At 47.5% G+C, this 26,532-nt stretch overlaps 1 protein-coding gene across 2 annotated transcripts in view; it reads right to left on the bottom strand.

Moving 5' to 3' along the window:
- The window catches only part of WNT6 (Wnt family member 6), a 329,006-nt gene extending 312,429 nt beyond the window's left edge, over positions 1-16,577 (bottom strand). Inside the window, exon 1 of one of the 2 annotated variants that reach the window (XM_069616855.1) lies at positions 15,661-16,577. In XM_069616855.1, the coding sequence (XP_069472956.1) occupies positions 15,661-15,737 (77 nt within the window). In that variant the 5' untranslated portion in view covers positions 15,738-16,577. The remainder of the gene's footprint in view (positions 1-15,660) is intronic. The other variant, XM_069616856.1, reaches the window with a different exon arrangement.
- Between the last annotated feature and the right edge of the window lie 9,955 nt (positions 16,578-26,532).

Below are 26,532 nucleotides of genomic sequence, written 5' to 3'. Positions count from 1 at the left end.
TAAAGTGTATATATCAGTGAAATTTTTGTGAGAAGGTTGATATGAAAGTGTAATCATGTAAATATAAATTGGATATTGTGTAATTAATAGTGTTAATATGCATGAATGTTTGTAATATGTGAAAAATTTGAAAGGTTGATTTAATCACTCAAATACATTTTTTTTAAACAAAATCATGTTTTGAACAGCTTTTACTATGGTGTTTTTTTATAGGGAAAAAAATATGATTTTAACCGTGGCTGGTGAATTTTTCTAATTGGAAGGGCATAAATATTTCTTTAAAAAAATATCAGAGTGACCGAGCATAGTGAGGAGGCCCAAAACAACCAAGGAAGGTTCGGGGCTGCTTTCCCCCCAAGAAAATGTTTTAAATAATGGGTTAAAATGGTGCATTACACAGCACACCTTCTGTGGAAGAATTGGGTAAAAAGCCAGACAGTATGTAATTGGCTTTGTAAGGTACCTCCAATCCATAAATGCAATAGTTTAATGTCAGAAACGGTGCATAAGATCATTTCCCAATGAATTTTCATGATGTCTTTGCCCACAGTGTATGCCAGTCTAAAAATATGTTCACACTTGCTGTGCCCATACATTTCCATGCTGGCTGCACCAACATATGCCAGTATTGCCATATAAGAACAGCTCCAGGCTGGTTATCTCAATATATGCCAGAATTTCATGCAGCAACATACTCCTGTTCACTTTGCCATTAAGAAAGCCATGCCATAATATGGAAATATGTCAAACCTGGCTGCACCAAAATGACAGTCTAGCCACATAATAACAGATATGTTCTTGCTTTATTTATTTATTTAATATACTTAGAACCAATGGGTTTTGTATTTACAATATCAAACATATCACACATTTCACACATTTCACAATAAAAAAACATTGCATATGCTAAAAATTATTATCATGATTTCGACAACAAAAAGTAAAAATATTAAGTTAAAACATCAATACAATCTTTACAACATAAAACATAAGCCTATAAGCAACAGTGCTGGACATTAAGAATCTCTATACAATTAAGCAGCTAAGACTGGGATTCTATTTCTGTTTACGACACTCCTTCAGACAGGTGCTTTAAAATATTCATATCCAATCCAATAAAACAATATAAAAAAATATATTAAATGTATATCCTGTCCTTCCATAAATTGGTCCCAACGTTGCGAAATATAGGCATAACCAAACTGATTATCATAACATTTTAAGTGCAACATTCTAAGATCTAGCAGACTTTCACATTTGATTAGTATGTGTTTCAATGTTTCTAATTCCATTTTGCCACAGAGTCTACACCACCTATTAGCGCATGTAACTCCAACAACGGTACCTCTCTGGTCCCAGGTAATGCTAGAATTGAATTTCATTAGCAAGTACTGGCGTATTACTTTAGGAGCTGTGAAGGCTTTAATATATGCCGGTGGGGATTTTCGATAGAGTCGATACTCTAACTAGACACTGATACTCTTTAGAGTTGCCAAATTCATGATGTTCGTTTCCAAACTGACTTTCTTAGTCTCCTTTTAGCATATTTGTCCCTCCATATTTTGTGAACGCTCATCATATTACCCAGACATCCCAGCTTCATAGAACTCTCAAGATCCTTAAACACAGCCACAAATGGAACACCAATGGTGTTATTATCAAGTATTGATAGTTTTTCATAGGTCATTGTTATTCTATTGATAACATCTGCAGTGATACTCTTAATATCAAATTCAAGCAGGATATATTCTATTGAAACACTTTGCGGAAGACGCATCAATTTCCAGAGTATCAATGCTTCTAGTGTTTGAATTTGAGGAAGATATTTAAGTGCCCAAATTTCTGCCCCATATATCTTTTTTTACCTTCAGTTTTTTTTTTGTTGGGCAAATTCTCCTAGCGCTTTCATTAATATTTGCAGACCATATGGAGTGTGGTCTGATAGAAGCAAATCATAGGCGTAAGCCAACCAGTTGAAGCTAAATGCTTCTACTTTTGCTGGACAACATGTGGGACTTGGCATATAGTCAGATAGATCTGCCAGATAGAGATTAAATAATGTAGCAGCAACTATACAGCCCTGTTTCATGCTGGGATCGGTGGGAAATGATTTAGAAAGTTTTCTTTGAGCATCTAAGCGGATTTGCATATTAGTTTCTGAATACAATAGCATCAACATTTTTAACAGCCCAGGTGGTATGTTCCAGTTATTAAGTTTTATCCAGAGTTTATTTCTGTTCACTGAATCAAAAGCTGCGCTAAAGTCTATATGTGGGGAATACATATTTGACTGTCGACGCTTATAAATCCAGTCTGGTTAGGTGGCCGAATCTGTTTTATGCATATACACTCATTAAGTTCTGCCAAACGGACACGCTCAAAAACATTTGCCGGGATGTCCAACATCGCCAAAAGACGGTAGTTTGCTGGATCATTCCACGCTCCCTTTTTATAAACAGGCAAAATATTGCTACTCTTACACGTAGGTGAAATAGACCCTCTCCGACCAATTTCATTAAAAAAGAGAAACAATTATTAAATTATTACATACTGCGTACGGCCCGGCTGCTCGAGAATTATTTAGCCGAAGGATGATGTTATATATGTCGTTTACTGTAGCCAGACATACCCAAGGGCACTCAGGGAAGGGAACCTTTTCTTCTGATCTATGAAGTGTACCCAGAGTTGCCTGTATGTATGTTTTCCACTCTAATTCCATTACACAGTTCATAGTCTTTGAGCGCCGTATAACCTGCCAGATTTCAGTAGAATTTTTCTGAAAAGCTAATAATGCACATTTTTTCCACAGGACAACTTCACATGATCTTTTGTATGTGCTTAACCATCGACGATAGGTTATTTTAATTACTTTTATTTGTCCATTAGTATCAAGACTTTCACAACCTATTTATTATAGATGGCCAGTAAAAAATTCCATGTCACAATATTAAATAGAAAAACTGACTTTACCAAAATGCCAGTCCAGCCAGGTAATAACACTTAACATGCTTGCTTTATCAAAGATGCCCATAGAAAAATGTCATGCCACAGTAAGAAATGGCTAGACTGGCTTCCCCAAAATCCCAGTCTAGACATATAATAACGCTTAACATGCTTGCTTTATTATAGATGGGCAGTAAAATAAATGGCATGCCACAGTATGAAATGACTAGACCGGCTGCCCCAAAATACCGGTAATGGTCGATCTCATGAAATATTGACGTATACAAATAGTGGGAATAAAATAAAGTAAAAACAGTCACTGTATACCACTACAAATTCAACCATAAAACTCAGAAGAATAAACACTCACGCCATACCACTACAAATCCAACCTTAAGATTCCAAGTATAAAGCACGTTACATCAATTCCATAGTGTGATGGAGCAGAAATTCACTTCAAAACCGTGGGTTGTTGCCTATGTTTATCACAATAGCCTACATTCTGGTGAGGTTGTAGAATTAATTGACAAATGGTTTGATTCAGGACTTCTCAAAAAGAATGAGGAGGTACTTTTGAAAAATAGTAGTGGAAGAATGACCACCATTCATATTCTACCCAAAATTCACAAAAATCATATTAAGATTCCTGACCTGTGACCAATAATTAGTGGGACGGGATGGATGACTGAACCCATTTCAAAGTATGTAGATACTCAATTGAGAGATCATGTGTACTACTAGCTTGATTCTTACACAAGAGATTCTATTGAGATTCTTATCGAGATATACATGGTTAAATAAGAACATTTCTATTGATTGGAAACCTATGATGTAAAGGGATTAAACACTTCAGTCTACCATGATTTGCATTTGAAAAAAAAGGTCTGGTTGAAAGATAAATCAATACCCTTTTAGCTACATGTAAAATGCTGACGTTTACGTTACCCCACAATTACTTTATCTTTAATGGACCTTATTACCAACAAAAAGTAGGTTTTGAGATGGGAACTAGATATACTCCAAGCTTAGCTGATTTGTTTATGGGTCAATATGCTACATTCCCTCTGTACTGCAACCGGTCTTGAGAAATGTGTACTTTCATGGAAATGCTATAAAAATTGCCACTGTGCAAAAAAGATACATTTTTAATGCTTTTTATTTTTTACCAGGGCAAAGTTTCTCCTAGTGCTAGTACCATTCCGTATTAGCGCTAGGGCAAACTTTGCCCTCTTACAATAATGCAGTGAAGATGTATCTTTTTCGCTGGAGGGCAATTTTTGCCCTGGTGCTTATACCCTGTCAAACTGCACTTGTCGAGGTGTAATCGTTTTCTAATGTGTCCCAATGTTTTTAAAAATAGGGCAAATGTTGCCCTAGTGCTAATACCGTGCAAACTTTGCACTTGTACCGGTGCAAAATTTCCATAATCTGGCCCCAGATAGAAACACCAAATGGATGGGTTTGACTTGCAAATCAACAATACATAAGCGAATGAATTTCGAACAGGAGGAGGGGAGGACAACGGGTAACATGGATGCAGAGGGAGGAGAGAGGGCCTGCGGGAAAAGCAGCGGGGTTTGCACATACAGGGATGCAGGAGAAGTGGCTTGCGAGGCACGCACCTGGAGCCATTGGTAGCACATGTCCTTTCTGCATTCTAGTACAGTTTAGAAATACAAGAGTACCAACATGCAATATGACGTGAGCCTAAAAACCAAGCTGTTAATTATTTCACACCTAGAATAGGACAACTTTAGATTTACTTTCATGAATTAGACACACCCAAGAAGAACCTGTGTGTTAAAGACACACACTAGTAATCATTCTTTGACATTGCCATGCAGCTTGTTTTCTTGCAGAACATCTACAGTTGTCCAAAATCAAAAAAAGACTGATGTGTTTTTTGAGCGTGAACTAACCTTGGGTTGTCCAAGTCCAGTTCACGTGGGCCAACTCCATGCCGGGTTTATAGGATACCCCTCATTAATATTCATGAGAAAAATTTCCATACACTGATTCTACATATTTTTCCTCATGAATATTAATGAGGGATATCCTGAAAAAACGTCAGATTCCGTTCCTCGAGGCCCGGAGTTGGACAACGCTGAAATAACCAAACATGCACCCACATCCACAGATCATACAGCAGCTCTGCACAGAGTGGCGATTTGGTCAGAATTGCAGGTTGGGTCCTGGGCAAATGCTGGTCGGCCTGGCCTCTCATGCCGCACTCTGTCTATGACGCGGTTGAAACTCTGGACCCGAATTCAAAGCTGGATGTCCCAGTCCTTGCAGCATCTCAGAGGCCACGTTTACTGTTCTCATTTTCCCAGAGTCCTCCCATGTCTGCAAGAGTTGGGAAATCCAGCTCCCTGCTCACACCCCTAGGAGAAGTTGCATGGTCTGTCTTCATGTTGGAACCCCAAGTTCTAAACATATGTGAGAAGGGCCTGGTAGCTGGTGAAGCCCAGGGGGAGAAGGTGACAGTCAACCATACACAAGATCACTATGAAACCAGCAGAGAAGCACCTAGGCGCCTAAAGGTGTGGGCCGGAGCCCTGTGTCTAGCTGAGCAGGAGTCATGTACCTGAAACCTATGCATTGAGAAACTCTCAGTATCAAGAGAATGCAACATTCCTGTCCTGGACAAGCCTGGCTTGCAGGCAAAGAATTCTTAATGAGCTATACATGCAGTGCCATCATGTTTAATTATGAAGAGCAGTTTTGTTCTTCACCATTTCAAGATCTGAGAGAGAGAGAACTTCATCCACTGGAAACTGGGTAAAGCCATCGCACCCCCACCCTAGGCAACCTAAGTTAACCATCAGCTTGTTACTGACTAACTTCTCCAATGCCTTTCCAGCCTGTGTGAGGCATCAGCACAAAAGGCACCCAGCTCTCTAGAACCATGTGTGAAAGGCAGGATGATCTAAACAGCTGTCATAGCAGGCTGGACTGTGAATGCGCCCCGTGAGCCACTCTGAGAAAAACCCAAGAATCCTAAACACAAGTGAATGAGCTCAATATGTTGTGGGTCTAAGTGAGGCAAAATGAGAGTTGAGAGTTAAGAAGCAATTCCAAGTAGACTAATGAAGGGACAACAGCATTCACTAAACAAAGTGAGACACAAAATAATTGCGATGATATTAAGATGGAACTTGGAAATCGGTATCTCCGGTGGTTAGTTTTTATCAGTGATTAAATAATGGGTTTGTGCCCCAATACAGTGACAAATTATGACAATGATATGTATTTTATGTAATTCAGTTAGGTTGTAAGTAGATGTTGTCCTGATGAAGCCATATATGTAATGGTTTTATCAATTATCTGTGCAGGGCCGAAACATTGTTTCTACAAGTGCTGATGTTTTTTTGTAATTTGATGGAGTGTGTCTATCTCCAGAGTGTGCTGATGGACTCTTTGGCTCGACAAATACATGGAAATAGACCAAGTAAAACACATATGAAATCACTCCTTGAAACACTTGTGTAAAGGCGCGTTACAAATGCCATATCATATCCTATCACATCTTTCACGGTAGAAGACATTTATTCTGATTTCCCACGTGCTCATTAAAAGCCTTTAATGGTATTTTAAACAAATAATATTTTGCTGGCTTCTTTCCATAAACCACTGGGTTAGAGAGTTGGGAAGGCTTGAAAATGCAAGCTTCGACTATAGCCGCTCCATTACTACTTTCCGGCCAACTGATTCACACAGGGTGATATATTGAGTTTCTAGACCCCATTATACATTGATGGACTATAACACCTCTGGCGTGTGGTTTTGTACTTGTGAATTCAGACAGCTGGTGTTGCTGTGCTGTTCGTATTGCCTGGATGTGGAGCCCTAGGGCTCGATTGTTTCCATTGTAGATTGGATCCTGTAGGGCCTGATCATTCTAGGTGTGTCACTTTTGGGGAGAACGAGCCAGTCTCGCCACCTACACACACCTATGGCAAGGCTATGCCCTCTCCCCCATCCACCGTCCCAGGGCCACCCTCCCCTCACCCCCAGACAGCATCCCGACAATTGTTGAACCTTTCCATTTCCAGCAGCAGAGCAATGACAAAAAAATAAAGAATGAACATTCTCCACTTCCCTGATATGGGGCACTCCAGGGAAGCCAGGAACCTGCCCTCTTTTGTTGGGCGCCAAGTATGACCCCTACATAAACCTCAACCTGTTCCAGGTAAATCGCGGGTGAAATTTCATGGGACCAAGAACCAACAGAGATTTGGCTGCTTGGAGATTTCCCTGCACTAGTGCTGATGGTGAATGGGTATATGGGTCAGCGGTCGGTTGGCGCCCCTCTGGGAGAACGAACATGGCATGATCACCTATTCTGTGTTTTTTTTCCCACTTTAGAGTCCGCAGCCACACTTTTGCTCACTGTACCTTTCACATATGGGAAATATGCATTTGCATATCAGTCTTTGTCCCGCCCACATGGGCCGTCCAGCACCGAAATGCTATGGCAATTCCTCTCTGAACAAGAGTACCAAAAGCAACCCCATACACGTGTTTCAGCCTTGTTGGGCCTCATCAGTGAGGTGGAGCTGTGCTTCTCTGAGCATAGTGAGCAAGAGGTCAACATCTGGATGACCCTGGGAAACTTAGGGTGACTAAAGCTAAGTCCCTTAACAGTCAGGGGTGCCTATGGACTATTTTGTGATTGTTTGAGAGACTTGGGTTTAGTCATCCTAGGTTTTTTAGGATCATCCAGACGTAGACCCCCCCTTGCTCACTGTGCTCAGAGCGGCACAGCTTCACCTCACCGAGGAGGCCCAACGCTCCCTGTTGTTAATAAATGCGCCCCGCTCACGCGCTGGAAAGACCGGTGCCAACAGAAATGGCGCCAGCACCAGAGCGGGGTGCATTTAATTTAATAGGGTGCCTACTGTGCCTCCTCCCACCATGCCAGCTCGGGGGAGCCCTTGAAAGACTCCCCCGAGCTGGCATGATGGAGGGCTAATGGTGCCCTGGGTGGGGGGTGGGGGGCCTGGCCTAAGCCTAGGCACTCTAATACTACTGTGGTGGTGATTTGGTCCAGTATAAAACTTCACAGAGCTGTGCCATGCGAGTCATTCATTCATGCATTGATGTACGTGTAGATTCAGGGTGGCATGCCTACAGAAAGCCCCCTTAACGCCCACCCAGGTACTTTTTGGCACGTTGCTAGGACATCGCCACGTGCAAGCAGGAGCGCAAAGAACGCTGCGATGAGTCGTATTTTTCTAAGGGAAATCCCATGGACGGTAAACTTTTATCTTTACGCGAAAGGAAGGGCTTGAAAGCAGAATCGCCAGCACGTGTGCTCAGCAGGGGGAGCCGTCCATTGCTTTTGCCGAGTGAGTGCGAGGCAGGGAGGTGCGCCGCCGCACGCAGAGCGTGGCGCAATCTGCGCCCTCCCTCCTTGCACACTTCCCCTCCCTCGCTGCTCCATCCCCTTGTTTTCTCTCCCCCCCCCAACCCCTGATATTTGTGTTTCCACGATCATCGCTGTCTCTGGCACAGACACTGGGAACCGGGACCGGTCCATAAATCTTTTGGGGATCAAGGCGCATTAGGAGAGATCTGGCGGCCTTTATTTGGGGGGAGGTCAGGAGGGTGCCGTGTGGGGAGCTTAGATTAATCACCCTCCGATTAGAAAGACGTCAGCATTACACATGGGAGCTGGAATCTGAGCACTTACCGGGGAAAAGGGGTGGAAACTGGTCGTGTTTCGACAGATGCCTTCTGCAGGCGCCCCGCGCCCTCGCCCATTACCGCCCGCGACACAAAGCCTCAGACCCGCTCCTCCACACCCAGGGCTGCCTTTTCATCATACGCTGTAATTACTTTCCTTGGAAGCCCATCTTGCCGGCCTCCCTCTCGGGCGCTCCATCCCTCCTCTGCCCTCCCTACCCATTCCAGCTGCCCTGCACCCTACCCGCCGTCACCTAGGGCCCTTCCCTCGGAACACCTCAGCCAGGGGCCCCAGCTCCATGCATCACACGCATAGAGACATTGGGAGCCAGCACACGCTTTGCTGCCTGGAAAACTTTACAAAACTCTCGACAACTTTTCTCAAGTAACTCTTTTCTACTGATACAATATTGATTGCGCGTGGGTGTCTTAGATTCATAAATGAATGTATTAATTAATGTATTTATATACAGGAGGAACAAGTGCTCCTCTGATCACAAAAGAACGTACAACAGAGAAGAAATCGGAGTTGACGGGAAGCAGCGAGCTTCTTATGATGGCGTGGGTTTGAGGGACATTCTGACCAGGATGTGGAGGGGAGTAAATGGAACAGTCACCGGGAACATTACATACGTGGACATACGCATATTCAGGACAACCAACATTGGAAATGAGTGCAGGTGGGTGGGACTGGCAGCTGTGCTCGGGACGTGACCATGATGGGCGAAGTGCCAGAATGGAGAAAGAGAAAGTGATGGACAGAGGCGAGAGAAAAATGTTAGCTAGGAGGCAGATGAGAGGTAGGTTAAGTGGGTAACTCAAAGGCGAGGAGGTAGGCTTTTAGTTTGGTTTTGAACAAATGCGTGTGGACTGTTTCTCGGATGTCTCGGGGAAGAGAATTCCATGCAAGTGGAGCAAGTAGAGAGAAGGAGCGGAAGCACAGGGAGGGCGATGGGCCACAAGAGTAGTCGGGAAGGAAGAGCGGAGACTACGAGGAGGCTTGCAGAGTTGGATAGAGGAGGAGAGAGTGGTCCCTTACCACTGATAGATGTGTGAACCTTTTCTGTACATAGAAAAGATCAACCGATCACTGGATGCTGATAAGCAAGTAGACTGTTGCACTTGGCTTCACAGTGCTGTAAATGACAGGTGTCAGCATTATCAAGGAAGGAAGGAAGGAAGGAAGGAAGGAAGGAAGGAAGGAAGGAAGGAAGGAAGGAAGGAAGGAAGGAAGGAAGGAAGGAAGGAAGGAAGGAAGGAAGGAAGGAAGGAAGGAAGGAAGGAAGGAAGGAAGGAAGGAAGGAAGGAAGGAAGGAAGGAAGGAAGGAAGGAAGGAAGGAAGGAAGGAAGGAAGGAAGGAAGACCATTAAAGTTACTAACAAGGTAAAAGCACTAGGTTTCTATTTAGACTCCTCACTCACCCTCAATAAACAAATCAATGCCACATCACCCACTACTTACATCAGCGCCTGCAGACGATTCCTCATGCCGAACAGCTGCTTGACTCTGGCCAGAGCATTAGTCCTAACCCATCTTGACTATTGTAACGCCTTATATGCCGGCACTAAGATCACTTGTGGGACATTTCAATAAAAAAATCAGGAGCATGTATCTAGAACCTTTAGTTTCCCAGACGTTTTGTGCCACAGCTCCTATTTGTCTGAGCCAGCATAGTCAATGGTGAGAGCATATAAGAGTCAGAGTCCAAAACATCTGGAGAGTCGCAGGTTGCAGAGTCCTGGTCTACTAGATATAGTGAGTAAGAAAGCCTTGGAAGACTACACTTCAAAATAAAATAGACAAAAAATCCACACTCAATCACCTACCTCAGCCCAACAATTACACTCCTGACCCCCCTTTGAAGGAACATGACTCAATAGCCCGCTTCAAGTTCACGAAAACCTCCATTCTGGAGGTAGAGAAGGTTATCCTCTCACTCAAGCCATGCAACTGCCAGGGCAACCTCTGCCCATCCCAGCTCATTAAAGATGCTGCAAGAGATCTTTCCCCGGTTGCATCCAAACATACAATGCTTCATTTGCATCTGGCACTATCCCTACCCACTTGAAACAATCCTGGGTGCTGCCTCTGCTAAAAAAAGCAAACCCTTGATCTACTCATACCCACAAATTACCGTCCCATCACAACAGTCCCATTTCTGTTAAAAATCATATACAAGATCACCTACAATCAAATAAAAAAATTCCTAGAACTACATAAGCTCTTAGGTGCGCGACAACCAGGGTTCTGTCCTCAACATGGGACTGAGACCGCCCTTATTGATCTGAAGGCTCAAATTGAAGAGCTTCAAGATAAAGGGAAAACAGCCCTCCTCCTATTGCTCGACCTCTCGGCTGCATTTGATCTTGTTAACCACAAGGTCCTATGGAGCCAAATAGATTCGGCTGCCCACTTTTCCAAAGAGGCTATAACGTGGATTGGGTCCTTTCTAAGCGACAGGACCATGAGGGTGTTCTCCCCATCAGCAGCGGCAGACCCGATCCCTATTATCTGCGGTGTACCACAGGGTTCTTGCGTCTCCCCCACCCTTTACAATATATTTACTAAGCCCCTTTTTGATGATATGGACCTTCTTGGTATCACCTACACTAACTACGCAGATGATACTCAGAACCAGCAGTAGAGAGAAACTAAAGTAAAAGAAATGGGAAAAGTTCTAGTACAATTGCAATTAATATGAAGAATCCAACATCATTTAGAATCCATCAACAAATGAATTATAAAACAAAAACAAATTAATTGTACAACACAGATTAGCAAAAATAAAGATCAAGCAATGTATTCTGACCATAGACAAATCACAGGTTGGTCAATTTGTCGTACCATGTAATGCAATTACATCAAAGGATATCAAAAGTGTTCTTAATTTATATGTCACACTACTATTAAGTAGGGCACAATATCTCATTTAATAATCCTACTCGGGAGACCAGTGTGTTTTTGGCAATACATTGGGAAATTGATTGTAAGTTGGCAAATAATTTTTCAATGCAAAAATGATTGATATTAATGATATTCATTGATTTTAAGATTGTGGTTGGATCTTCAGATGTACTGTGGTTACGCTTTGTGATGAATGCACGTTTGTGTGTATGTATGGTTTATATAAACAATAATACATATATATATATATATATATATATATATATATATATATATATATAGTGCCTTATGTGGCATGGAAAAACGAGTCAAGGCTTGTCAAGGTAGTGTGACGTAATGGTGGGGGTCATGCCACGGCCTGTTAGGCCACATCCCCTAATGAGCCCTGGTTTAATGGAATGCAGGTGGCCCCTGCCAGGCAGCCTTTTGCAGAGATCAGCACACTCTCCCACCTTGAGGGGGACAGGGGGCTGATCTCTGCATCTCTTAACTAAAGGGATGCCTTGAGGCGGTCAACGCCACCCTTTTTCTTCCTTAATGATGGCACTGACCCCTGCCAGGCAGGGTGATGATCCCTGCATCCCTTATATAAAAGGGATGCCTGGTAGGGGACAGTGCCATGCGTTTTCAGCCTTAATGGGGGCACTGCCCCTCGTCAGGCATTCCTTTAACTAAGAGATGCAATGAACACCTTTGAATGATCACTGCATCTCTTAGTTAAAAAGATGCCTGGTGAGGGGCTGATCCAGCCAGGATGAGAAGATGAGGCTGCTGGAAGCCGAAACCTTTTTTCTTAAAGCCTGAAGCTCCCACAAGTGAGCAAGAGCTTCAGGCTTTAAAAAAAAGCCCTCTGCTTCCAGCCACCTCACCTTTTCTTACATAATAGTGGCACAGGCCCACGGGCATCTTTGGGTTAAGGGGATGCCTGTCAGGTGCCAGCGTCATCATTATGGAGAAAAGGCTTTTTTTTCTAAAGCCTTAAACTGTCGAACATGAGCGAGAGGTTCAGGCTTTTAAAAAAAAAACATTGGCCTCTAGCAGCCTCCTCAGCTGGGTCTGCTAGGTGACAAGAGGGAGTACCGGCAGGGCCTATTCTCAGAACCATTTTTCTGAGACTGCCTGGGCTCTGCTTCGGGTACCTCCAGCCCACTTAAAACCCTATGTTTATATATATATATATATATATATATATATATATATATATATATATATATATATATAGGTTGTTTTCTGTTGAAGTCGCGAATGAAGGTGAACATCTATTTATATATACAAAACACATGTAATATCAAGCTTTTAACAATCCACTATAATAGGCAACTTGGGGCAACATATTCTCTAAACGAGAACATATGCATACTCTGCCAAGCCGGATATATTGCTTATTTCTATATGTAAACATTGTTATCCAAAGGTGCAAAGCTGAGCTGTGGATCCCCCCTTTTAAACGCAACAGAGGACTTCCCCGACATCTTCCCGATGTTCCTTGCAGGGTGGGACTGGGGCATGAACTCAAACGTGGCCCCCGTCACACATTGCACATTATTGTGTCTCGGGAGGATAGTTCAGGGCAACTTGATCGCCTTGGGAGCAAGACGACACGGAGCACCACAGGTTCGATCTCCGGGTCTGCGCTTAGAAACCTCTCGGTATTAAGCGTGTTATAAACAGGGGCGTATTTGCACCAAAATTCCAGGGGTAGCGGAAGTGACATCACATGACCCTTGACCTCTAATGACATCACAGGAAGTGATGTCATTTGACCCCACTCTGAAATTACATCATGGGAAGCGATAGAAAAATGACCTTTCTCCGCTTTAATGATTCTAGCAATTATTGTATAGAATTCCACAAAGACAAATTGTTTGTTATTCCTATTCTTTCTTATTTAGGGTCACTGCTCAAAGTGTTACACTTGTGAAACTCCCTGTGTTTTTTAAGATGCCCCAACATAAATTCCAGCAACTCCAGAAACCACAAGTTACATGGCACTGGCCACAGCCCAGGAGTTTCAATGTTTAAAAAAAAATATTTTTTCGTTAGGGGTAGCAAGGGAGACCCCAGGGGTAGCAAAGGAAACCTCGGGGGTCGCAGTTGCAACCCCTGGCGACCCCCAAATGACGTCCTTGGTTATAAATAAGCTATCATGTCATGTCATTGCTATGCAGGACAGACTGTGAACACCATTCCAAGGGCTGCTTGCTGTAAAACACGTTGCAAATCATACTTTTGAAAACATATTTGCTTAGTAACTTTGGCTAAAAGTAGTGTGGTAATTTATGTAACTTGTGAAAGTGGCCCACTGTGGGCAAAAAGTGCCCCATCCCATTGGAATCATGGGCTGGCACTTGGGGCATAGGCCAGCCAGTCTGAGCCTGGCTCCTTGTGGATAGCGCCCTCGCTGCCTGCGCTCTACGCGTGTTTCAGCGCATGCCAAGTGCTGCACACGGCGTGCAGGTGCCACTGTAATTCTAGAACCCCTCAGAGCTCTGGGGCATGTGTTGGGAGGGGTGTGTTTGGCCCGCGTCGCTTTTCTACGCATGCACGGCCTACGCACGAGTACCATACCCGGCCCCCCTCTTTCATTTTATTGAATGTCCCCTCTTAGCAGTCTTTTCTCCCCTCCTTGTCACCCTTCCTCTCTTATGTCTGTCCTTTCTGTATTTTCCAGACTTTCTTCTTTTTCTTTCCCGCCTGCCCCCCACTTCCCTTCCATCATCTTGCAAGCCCCCCGCTGCCGTTCTTCTTTCCTCCCTCTTCTATTCACCTCTTTCTCCCTCCCCCACACTCTTCTACTTTCCCTATCCCCCCATTATGTATTCTCCGTCCGTTATCCCATCCCTCCCTTCTCCGCGATCATTCGCGTCTGCCCCCTCCCGCTTCAATTAGTTTGCATTTCTGCCCTCCCTTCCCCTTCCAGGGTTACCTGCTTCTCCCCCCCCCCCCGCCCCGCTCCCCACACACATACGCACACTCCTAAATTGGGGGACGTAGGGTGTCCGGGTCGGGGTCACCAGGCTAGCCAGTACTGACAGATGGGGTTTGTCCCGCCCCTTCTATGGACTATGGCTAGGACTGGAGGCTGGCCTATGCTACCCATTATCAGTAGCGGGACCGAACCTCCCCGCCCCCCCCCCCCCAGTCACCGCAGCTGTCTCCAGTATGCCCACCTAGCTACACACTTCATCATGCGCTCGAGAAAAAAAAGGGTACACGCAGGTGGACGGAGTCCCCCCACTTTTTTTTAGAGTGCCCATTTCTGGTGATGCCACATTCACTTGCTATGTGAATGAGTCCCTCCCCCCCCCCCTTCGTTTTAAGACGCGTGACGCCTGACTGCCTCCCGTGTAGACCGCACGTTTTTTTAGGGGTCAAACAGGTGCCCACTCTCCATGGCTCCCATCTTAGGTACAAAGGGGTGCTCTAAATCGGGGCTCTCAGTACTGCAACAAGGAAGGTTTACGCCCCCCCTCCTCCCACCACCACAATGCCATTAGCTGGAGTGCCCCCGTACTAATAGCAAGGGCGCGTTCCCAGTCGGTGCCCGTACGTGACCCCAGATAATGCCCACCCCAGTACTGATGCCAAGGCGGTTTACAAAATTGTACCACCCTCACCCGCGTATTAGCCGTACATCGCACCATTATCAACTCCCCAGCCCCACCCCTTGACCCCCGGGGCAAGCAGTGTGAGGGGGGTGGGGGCTTCCCTGTTGGTGTTTCGTATTGTGAGCATGGAGAGCTGACTCACTGGTGCCCCCAGTATTGATAGTCAGGGGTCGCCAATTTTTAACCCCCCTCCCCCACCCGTATAGATACCCTCTGTTTGGAGAAGCCCAGTCATGCCAATTGGTGGTGCCCCCACTTGGTTCCCCCAGCTTTCGCAGTGTGGGTTTGCTGCCAGGGATGCCACCAGTTATCGGTGCTCCTAGTTGGCGGTTTGTGGTGCCCCTTTTCTTTGGGGACCTCGGGGGACCCTCTGAATTGGCAGAGAGGGGTCTTGGGAATATCCAGTCACCGCCTTATTTTGTGGATAGTGGGGGCTTGCCCCCTCGGTGCCCAGGGCCATCCTGCCCAGCCGGTGCCCCCACCCAGTGTTAGCAGTAGGCAGGGGGTCAGCACTTACCACCACAGGCCGATGATGTTGGCCGGACAGAGCAGGATGAAGAAGACCCCCAGTTGAGTGCTGGAGGGGGGCAGCATGCCGGCTCCGAGTGGGGGGCACTTGTCTTCCTTCTTCTCCCGACCAGGATTCAGCTCCTGCAAAGCGCTGCCCAAGGGCACCGGCCACCCCAGGTATATCCGCGGTACCCGCTGCCGGTGGGGGCACCTAAACCCGCCGAGGGTCGGCGATTCCCAGGACGTTCGTGGGGGCTGTCTGCTCAGCACCGGGGTATCCTGGGTTTAGGGGTTCAGGGGTCAAGAGGTGAGGCGGGGCTATAAACAGGGGCGAGGCAAGCGGGGGTGGGGAAGTGGTTGGGGGGGTAGACTCGGCTTCGGGACTTGGGGATGGACGGGGCAACGTTGGTGTGGGGGTGGCTTGGGAGGGCAGGTTGTATGCGGTCCGGGCTTCTGAAGTTTTTACTCTCTAAGATAGTTACAAAGAGTCCCGAAGTCTAAGGGGTGGGGGCTAAATCTGGGCGGGAGGGGGGCATTTCTGAGAGGGGGCGGCTCAGTAAAACGGCAAGTTGAGGGGGTTCCCTTCACTAAGGAGGGGGCCGGCGGCAGCAGTGCGGGAGTAGCTCAGACAGCAACTCCAGCGTTTGAGGAGACCGAGGAGCACGGGAGCGAGTGAGAGGGGAGGGGGGAGGGCGTGGGGGCACAGATGTGAGGGAAGGGAGGGGAGCAGGGGGCACAGAGTGCAGCGAGGAGGAAGGCGCCGCAAGGTGGAAAGCATGCATGGGCATCTGGGGCGAGGAAGGCGCGCAGGGGTAGGGAAGATGGGCAGAGGGAGGAGGTAAGAGGCACAAGTGGGAGTGGCACACGTGAGCTGGTTAGGAGAGATGTGGGGTGGGGGGCGGATGGGAGAGAGGGCAGGTAGAGGGCCCGCAGGAGAGAGGCCAACCAGCTGGGAGATGAAACACCAAATGCCCACTGATTGCCTTGTAACCATGGTTCCTCCACATCAGCTTCTTGCTGACAAAGAAGAATGTTTAGCTTTTCAGCGGCTATTTGGTGTTTCTTCTCCCTGCTGGCTGGCCACCCCGTGTTATTCGGTGGGTATTAACCCCCTGGTGTATTTCTTTACTTTAAATGTGCGCTTTACGACGCTCGTGTAACAAACTTGGTTTTCTGGAGCCCTTCGGGTCTCACTTGAAGGCCGAGCCCTGCAAAGCGCCCATTTAAGTGCCCAGAACGAAAATAATACAGAAATGGATCTATTGCCGTATCACAAGACTGCTGACTGGCAACATGGGAGCAGTTGCTGCGCCCCAGGGCCCGTTTATTTGAAGCTGAAAGGCCCTCACGCCGTCCCTGGAGTGGAGGAAGATGGATCAGGGCGGGTGGGCGGGTGGGCACCTGGAGGCGAGGAGGGCAAGCACTACCTAGGGGAGATATATAAGGGTTAGAGGGGAGCTGTAGGCGGCACACAGGGGAGTGGCACATGGGCGCTAGATAGGAGGCACAGAGGAAAGGAAGGGCAAAGAGACAAGGGCGGGGGCACAGGGGCGTAGGGAGGTGGCAAAGGGCAGATAGACAACTGCGGACCAGGATTGCGCGCATGGGTAGGGCAGGGGGGGCCACAGGGAGGAGGTAGGGGGACAAGTGGGAGTGGCACATGGGAAGGTGGCAGAGGCCGGGCCTTGTGGAGAGAATAGGAGAGGGCTGGTACAGGGTGACAGGTGTGGCATGGGTCGGAAGAGGGGGGCGTTGGTAGGAAGGATGGTAATGGGAAATATTGGGGTGAGGCCATATTGTGGGAGATGTAAAAGCTACAGTGGGGCGGTGTCTGGGGGCAGGTTGCAAGTGAAAGGGGCATGGGGACGGCCGGGGCCTAGCCAGGAGTGGGCGAGGGTGGGGCGTTTGGGGCATGCTGGTGCGGGTGGTGGCACACAGGGAAGGCTTGAGGAGGGGTCAGTATTTTGGTAAAGGGTTTACGAGTTTTGGTGAGGCTGAAGGAAAGGGGGGGTAAGATTGCAGGTCGGTCAAGGAAGTGGACGCAGCGCACAAGCAGTTCAAGGCGCCCCCCTCCTTACAAAACCTTCCCAGTTCCTTATGAAGCGCCCCGAAATTCCATACGGATGTGTTCCACTGCCCCTGCACACGCGAGGCGTGAGTTGCCAAATGCCTGTGACTGGCCTGGCACCTTTTCCCGCAACATTAAGACTTCAGCGAAGAAAGTGTCGCACCTGGTGGACTCGGGGCGTGCGCGTGCATTCTGGGGGCGAAGACTGATCACCTGCGCTTGGACTCCACCGCTACCTCCCCAGCACCCACCCCTTACGGCCCCCTGCACCCTCTGCACGCATGTCTCACCCCCAACACAGGCCTGTCCCTTGTCTCGGCATGCGTGCATCTTTAATGTTAGACTGCGGCCGGTCACGCGTGATGCTCTCGGCGTGAGTCCTGTCCGGGAGTGCTCTAACCAGGCGCAGGGCTTGCAAGCGGGGTTCGCCACTCTCCGTGGCCCCCACCCGGGCGGGCCCCCTGTCTCTCTCTCTCAGGATTGTGGGGGCGCCTGTCATTTGCGGAACCCGTGCTCTCTAATTTGAATAACCCAGGCCGGGTGCCTCCATGTCCAGCATTAGAGAGCAGGCACAGGCCTCCTATTGGACGGGAGTGCACACCTTAGCCCGTGCCTCTCGGCCACGGATTCGCTGCTTCCAGGAACTCATTATTCTGACGGACCCGCGCAAGGGCCGCGCAAGAGGGCACTATCAGGCACTCGAGGCCCAGCTACTGGAGGCCCCGTACCACACGCACGGCTGCTCGCGCGGATGCGCCCCACGGGCAGGCCCCGCCCGCCGAGCTGGCGTTTCCCCAGTGTCCCGAGCACCCCCAAAACCTGCATCGGCTCCAGAAAAATGCATTTTGTCGTTTCCAAGTTCTTTCACCGAAACGCTCGGGTGGTCTTCTCGCTCCCCAGCCTTTAGGAAGTTATTCTGGGAATATGGAGGGGATGTGGGGGGTCCCTTCCGCTCGAACACCATTATCATAATGGTGATAGCAAAAACGATTAAACGATTATGAAGTCACAATGACAATTATGATGATGTAATAACAATATCGTATTATAATTTATATTATCATCGTCAATAATAATAAAGTATTATTTTTGCAGTTGACGTTACGTTACCAATTATCAAATGCATATTACTAATGTTATTACTGATAAGAAACGCAATGATTATAATAGCAATAATATGTGTCTATTATTGAGAACATATTAAAGATACTGTTAACAAAGTTATAATGATAATAACATGGTCTCTTTATTTGACGCATACCACACAGTTTTTTTTTTTTGTTAGCACTCTTATTAACCAACTCATATGACTAATTTTATCGGCCTGTAAGATACACACACATTTCAGCAGCAGGCGCTCAACCTGTTCAGCTATCTCGTCGGCTCCCAGTGCCTATAGGTCCCTCTGCAGCTTGGACTGCACAGATAATGCATTTCCTTTAAGTGCTGCCCAGCACTGCTGATCACTGATTGCCTCCCACACTCCCTGACACACGAACCCCCACCCCCCTCTCACTCCCCGACCTCCCTCCACTCGCCCGCCAGACAGCTCCCATCAGCAGCAGAGGCGCACATCCCTTCGGGCCAACCTCTCAGCTGTCAATCAAAGGGTGGGCCTGCTGTATAAAGGCATGGAAGAAGAGGAACACAGAGCCAGGGGCTGGACTAAGGAGGAGCCAGGGATGGGCGGGGCAGAGGGGGCAGCCAAAGAGGAACACAGAGCCATGGGCGGGACTAAGGAGGAGCCAGGGATGGGCGGGGCAGAGGGGGCAGCCAAAGAGGAACACAGAGCCAGGGGCGGGACTAAGGAGGAGCCAGGGATGGGCGGGGCTGAGGGGGCAGCCAGGTATCTTGGGAAAGAGATTCTACAGAAAGTCTGGGTTTGGGAGGTGAAGGAAGTCGAGGCCAGACTCGGTACGCCAGAAGGAAGGCTGTTAGGGGAACTGAGCAGGAATGAGTGAGGGAATGGAGACACGTGAAGGCAAGGGAGGGTGAAGGAGGGTTGGGGGAGAGGTGAAGGGTAGGATTAGGAGAGGAGGCAGGTAAAGAGCAACAGGTCAGACTTGGGCATAACATCCACCCAGGCACCAATGAAAAAGTGGCCCACACTCACACTATGCAATTAATTGCCAGCCAGAGCAGACTGAGTACTATCCAAGGTCTGTTGTGTGCGTGGAGCACGCTCAGTCAGGGGAGGCCCAGCGCGCAGCACCTGGAATAACGGACACACACACTGGGTGTGGTTCCAGAGCAGCAGTGTCCTAAGGGTTTAAGGGTCTCGGGTGCCGTGACAAGAAGTCTGCGGGGTTGTCCGAACTGTTGTAGTTGGAGCATCCAGCGCTCTATCCTGGCAGGGGGGTGTGGTGCCGATCCTTTGTATATTGGGATCGGGGGTTTGTGGTCTGTTAGTACTTTCACCACAATGTATACATGAAGGTTCTGTCAACCCCATGTTATGGCAAGAGCTTCCTTCTCTATGTGCGCATATTTTCTTTCAGTTGGTTTGAGTGCCCTGGTGGCAAATGCAATGGGAACTATTATTCCATCTCGCTCAGTCTGGGTTAGTACTGCTCCTAGGCCAACCGGACTGGTGTCGACTAGCAGCTCCGTCTTCCGTGACGTGTCAAAGAATGGCATGGTGGTATCACTGGACAAGGAGTCTTTGATCTTCTGGGATGCTGTTTCTCGCATCTCACACCATTCCCATTTGACTTTGTGAGTTGCCGCAGTGGGGTGGCGATGGTGGCTAGGTCAGGGATGAATTGCCCGCAGTATGTCGCCATACCTAAGAAGCTGCAGACTTCTGTTGCGTGGTGGGATCTTGGGCATTTTTGATGTCGGCCACTTTGCCGGGGTCTGGCGACACTCCTTTATCATTAAATACGTATCCGAAGAAGCTTAGTGTTGACTTCGCGAACTCACACTTCTCTTCACGGAGAGTTAGCCCAGACTCTTCCAGTCACTGAAGTGTTGCTGCTAGCCGTCTGTTGGGCTCTTCCTCCGTCTTGCCATAGACTAGTATGTCGTCACTGACATTAGTAACTCCTTGGAGGTCCTGTAGCACAATTCTTATTTCATGTTGGAATACCTCCGCCACGGAGGACATTCCAAAGTTGAACCAGTGGTATCTTCTCTGTCCCAGGTGTGATGAAAAGGTCATGATGTATCTCAACTCTTTTGCTAACCGGATCTGGTGGTACCCCGATCTTAGGTCCAGTTTGCTGAACACAGTGGCTCCTGTTAGGTCTACGATAAGTTCATCCACCCTTGCGGTAATGTGTCTTTCTTGCCCGATGGCAAAGTTGGGTAAGTGCATGTCGATGCAAATTCGTACAGCTTCTGGTTGTTTGGGTTTCTCTCATGTGGAATAGAACCCGTTGGTGTTGGACTGCTCTGTGTTCCACTGTGGGGCCAATGTGGAGTTTCGCCGTTCTCCCCTACAGGCATCTGATTCCTTGTAACAGCTTTTTGTGTTTGGTGAGCATGTGATTGATTTTCCTGGAAGGTGAACAGAATTAGTTGTAGTTTTTCAGCCATCAGGCAGATGACCAGCATCTCGATCCCTGCATACACTGCATAGATGTGTGTTTTGCAGCACCTTTCATCATAGGTAAGGCTTGTTTTGAAGTACCCTTTGACTGGTAGGGGTTTCTGACACCGACAGGTGAACAGTTGGTTGGTTTGCAGTGAAGCTTGCCGAATTTGGTGGTTGGCATCACTTTTATGGTGGCCTCAGTGTCAATCATCATCTTCACCGCGATGTCTCCGACTGTTACCACGCAGGTGCAGTGCGACTTGATGTTATGTGGTTGGCTGCTGTTTGCTGGCTTGACTGCCGAGATCATGTGGGCCTTTTCCCTTCTTAACCTGTGGTATCGGCTTGTGCGGTTCGGGGAGTGCTCTCTACTCAATTGGTCATCGTCATCACTGCTGCTGTCTACGTTGTCTCCTTCGACAGCGCTAGCCTGCCCTCTGGGTCTGTCACGGACCTTTGTGGACTGTTTTCATGTTGCCTTGATCTGGCTGCCGTGGGCGGCATAGTTGTGCGTTTATGGGCCTGAGGTCACTCCTCCATTCTCGTGCCCTTTCTTGCAGCAATTGTTCTCTCACTCTCCTGGAGTGGTGGCATACTGACACATAGTGGTTTACCGTACCACATTTGTAGCGTGTGGTGCCATAGGCTGGGCATGGTACCTCTTTGTGTTGTTGGCCTCCACACCATAGGCAGTCCTTGGGTCTGTTCGGTGTGGGCACGTGTTGGTATCTGTTTTGTCGCAGTACATTGATGGTAGTCATGCTATTATTCGGGGTTTCAGTGTCGAGCAGCAGGCGGCTGATCATCTGTTCCATTTCTGCCATGTGCTCATTTGTCCTCTCATGCTGTCGTCCCATGGTGAGGATGGTCTCTAATGGGAGGTTGGTCTCGGATAGTATGGTTCTCCGAAGTTTCTCAGAGGAGAGGCCATGTCTGAATTGTTGCCTGACTGCAAATTCCTCGTTGGGGAAATCACTCCGATAGCCATTTCCCAGGGTCAGCCGTGGAAATCGTCAATATCTTCTTGCGGGCGCTGTCTTGCTTGGCTAATTTTGAACCGTTCAAAATCTGGGCTCAGCTGGGCTTTGAACTTCCTTGTTAATGCTGTTTTTGCCGTATCACAATCATCCTCGGTGCGCCTGTTTGGGAGGGTGTTAAAGAGTCTGAGCGCCATTGTGCCAAGGTTAGGCATGAGTAGCGTCCTTTTCTATTCATCATCTGTGACCTTCCTTGAATTTAGGCTTAGTTCAAACTGTTTCACCCAAAGTTCCAGACGAAGCACGGCTCTGGGGCCAAACAGCTCAAAAGGCTTCATAAATGTGCCCTGTGTCATGTCCAACCATGTCCTGGAAATAGGCTTCTGTGCCTGTGACCTGTCCGGGAATGCAGTCGGGTCGGCTATCATGTTGGGGCCTTATGCAAGAGTTGGTGGTGCTAGGAGGATTGATGGGCTCCTGCAGAGGCTCTGGGCGTGGGCTACCAGTGGCTGGAGGGTTCTCTACACGTGGGTGTGCCTTTCAGTTTAGAACTGTGCCTGGGTTTTTTTTCTTCCTTTTCTTTCCCCATATTGTCTGGGCTCCAGAGACTCCTGGCGGACCCCTGGGGCATGTATAGGCCTCGACGTATGCTGAGACCATGTGGGGGCCCTGGTGAGACAGGGCCAGCTGGGAGGCGCTTCCCATGATAGGGTGGTGCAGGTGCTGGTTGTGGTAGGTTGGGGCAGCACTGACACGCTGATGGTACTCACGGCATTTGTGGCTGTAGATCCTGGCGTCCCGCTGAGGGAACACAGGGCAGACGTGACTCCGCGAGTGAGTCAGCGGGCCTGTGGACACATGGGGTGTCCCTGCGGGTTGGCGCAGCGTTGCCTGGGTTGCGCTGCAGGGTGGGCTACAATGAGACTGATCCCTCCTCGTTGCCAATGTGGTGTTGTGCGCGGGATGCGCCCTCAGACAGGGGAGGCCCAGCACGCAGCACCTGGAATAAGGGACACACGCGCTGGGTGTGGTACCGGAGCGGCAGTGTCCTTGGCGGGCTTTCCGACCCCCTTTTATTGTTGTGGTCACATGGTGTCTAACCGTCACGTCTTCCCGTGCCCCGCATCTATGACACATGATTATCACACAAGGGGTGTGTTCTGAGACGTTTTCATGGGAGGGCAAAAGGGGCACTTGCCCAGGACCCCCACCTTGGAGGGGCCCCCACAAGGCCACCTGATCTAAAGAAGTAAGATTCCTTTGTTCACCAGACTTAAGTAGCACATGCCAGGATATTTTAGGGCATGCAGCTGAGGTTCTAAACCCATTGCCTGTCTGTTTTGACAAATACATTCTGCCTTGATCAATTCATCATTTAATGCCTTCTGTGTTCACTGTGGTACACATACTTTGTGTGTTCCTAAGGGCACAACTCTGTAGCATTCTTTCCTTCCTGTGGGAATTATGTTGATCGTGTGCAATAGCTAAAGTTGAAATGCATATTGATAAATTGGTATCACTACATAACATCCCCAGCAAAAATATTGCTGTAGATATGGCCGTTTGGTACGCCATAAGCAATATTTTTGTTGGGGATATTATGTGGGCGCGGGGGCTGCGGGGATGTCTGCTGCACATTAAAAAATGATGCAGGGGCTGTAGGGGTGTCCCCTGCAGGGACCATGTGTGAATTTTGCCGCAAGAATATGCCGATATTTTTGTATCGCAATATTTTTGCGGCGGAATTAACACATGGAACTGATAAATTGAATGCCACAATCGTTTAGAAGTTAGCTCAGTGTGTTAAGTACTCCTTGCAGAGATATGTGTTCATATGCAAGATTAGAATAGCACAGTCCATCAAAGCTGGCGGAGCCCTTCCCATGTCTGAAATGTATAAACCTGGCTCAATATGTACCTGGTTTTATAGCATACAGGTGTATCAGCAATGTACCTGCACCAGATAGGGGTTGCTATAATAACTAACATATCATCTGTATGGTGAAGGTTGTTCAGATGGGGTGTTGTAAAACCTAGGCAATCACCTCCAATGATGAGCATAAACTGTGTGTCCAAGAGGTGAATAAGTATCCAAATTCAAGACGGTTGAACGTTCATGCTTGTATCCTGGTGTTGTCAGCAGACGATACAGTGATCCTGGTCAAATAATCTAATGTCTATTACAGTGCTGTCTTCTGTGAGGTTTGGCTTTGTGCATGCAGTGGTATTGTTTAGCCCATTACTTGATCTTTCTTCTTATGTAGGCCATTTGACTGGAAGGGGTAGTAGACAGAATAGAACAGACCAGCTGTTGCAGGCCCCGGGCAAGCATATTTTAAGGTCTGCTTGTTTGACACAAAAAAGTTTTTTTGTAAAAGTCTTTATGCACGTTTATAAATGACAATGTCACAAGCCATTGTTTTGGAAGTATGTAAAGCTTTAAAATACAAAAGAAAAACCGAAGATTAAATGTGTTAAATAACATAGATTGGTATGCTGGTACTTATATACTTCCCTTGATGATGGTGAGAATTAATCTAGAATCATTCCCATTTTGTCTAACACCCTTCTATAATATTTTAATTTTAAAAATGGTCATGTTGGATAATGTGATTTGTGTACTTTCCAAGTCAGTTCTACAAAATTAGATTTTTTTAGTTCATTATAAGAACTGGAAAAGAAACTGTTCAAATGCAGAAATTGCAGAGTTGGCACAGATTCACCCCTTAACCAATGTGGGATCCTGGGCATCTCATTTAATCTTGTATTGCCTAACCTCTCATAATTACCAGTCCCTAATCCTTTCAAACTTGTCAGCCCTTCACAGTGATATCCTTCTCAGGGTATGATCTTCATAAAAGCCTCATTCATGGTTTCACTATTGTGTTGCTTCCACTAGAATAGTGAGCATTGATATATTGCACACCAGAGGCACTTGTTCCTTTGATCTCTAATGGCAACACTATTTGAAAACCATATCCCACTTCTTATCTCACTCTGTCTAGATAGAGACACCTTCCTGGTAGCTTCTAATCTGCATTCACTTTCCATGCTATGGTATGTGTAGCTTTGTCCTTCCTTCCAATTGGTCTTCTCTATCCATGTTTGAGCACTTTTGCATTCTGTGAGGCAGCTAATGTGCGTTCTCTGTCTATTCTGGGTTACATGTACCTTTTACATACGGTCCTGCATTAATACTACAGGCTGCATACCTTCCTGAATGCTCTTGATAAAAAGTATCCTGTATCGATTCTAGAACAGAACTAACCTCTTCGTAGACTGCTAATGTTGACCTTCAAATGCTTAATGAGCAATAATGAAGAGGGTAAGGGGACTTTAAGGGAGTAAAAATGCTTATTTTGAATGTTGCAAGGCAGTATAGCAACCTATAGGTTGTGTTCGCGACGAGAGGGTGGGGGGTGTGACCAGATATTCTTGATCACCTAATTCCTTTGGCTTGGTGGAGGGGGCCCCAAAGATGTCCGTGCCCAGGGCCCCTAAAGTTGTTAAGATGGCACTGGGTGTGTTTGGTAAAATATGGTTCAAACGATGCATTTGCTTACTAACTGCGGTTTAAACAAGTGTTAAGATTTATAAAACAGAGCCACTCTGGGCCAAAGAGTGGTCCTTTCTGTAAAAAAATAAAACAGTCCATCTTGAATCATGGGCTGGCACTTCGGGCATTGCCTGGTTCCCCTAGACGCCAGTCTGAGCTTGAAGAGCGCAAGTAATACAGGCAGTAGATGAGCGCCTTGAGGAGAACGAGGACCGGTAAAGAGATCAGGATACAGGGTCCACGAGAGGAGAAGTAGAGGAGAGGGTGAATCTCGGCTGGGAAAGCGAGCAGAGAGGTGAGGAGAGGAGTGAATGGCAGAAGAGGAGAGAACAAGGAAGCTGGCGCTAGGACACAGAGGGAGGAAGGGCCTTTTAGTGCCCTAAGGAACAGGGGAGTCAAGATGGGAGCGCAAAGAGCTGAGTTCCCTCAATGCCCCACCCGACCACTGAAAAAGAAGCAGGTCCAGCAAGGATAATGCCAGGTGTAGTCTAAGTCAGACCCCCCCTGACAGCCATCATAAGCTAGGGGTACTGTCATCAGATGGCAGGTGCTCACATGTATGCTATTCCAAGGTCCCCCTGGCAGACATCATAGACCAGCAGCACTGGCATCATAAGTCAAGTACTCACATGTACGCTACTTCAAAGTCTCCCTGACAGACATCATAGGCCAGGGGCACTGTACCATATGTCAAGTGCTCACAAGTAAACTATTCCAAGGTCCCCAACACAGCCATCATCTGC

The sequence above is a fragment of the Ambystoma mexicanum genome, chromosome 9 (genome assembly GCF_040938575.1).
Source record: "Ambystoma mexicanum isolate Mex_15411 chromosome 9, UKY_AmexF1_1, whole genome shotgun sequence".
NCBI classification, from domain to species: Eukaryota; Metazoa; Chordata; class Amphibia; order Caudata; family Ambystomatidae; genus Ambystoma; species Ambystoma mexicanum.
Note: the sequence above shows the minus strand (reverse complement) of the source record. Positions and strands in the feature narration are given on the sequence as shown.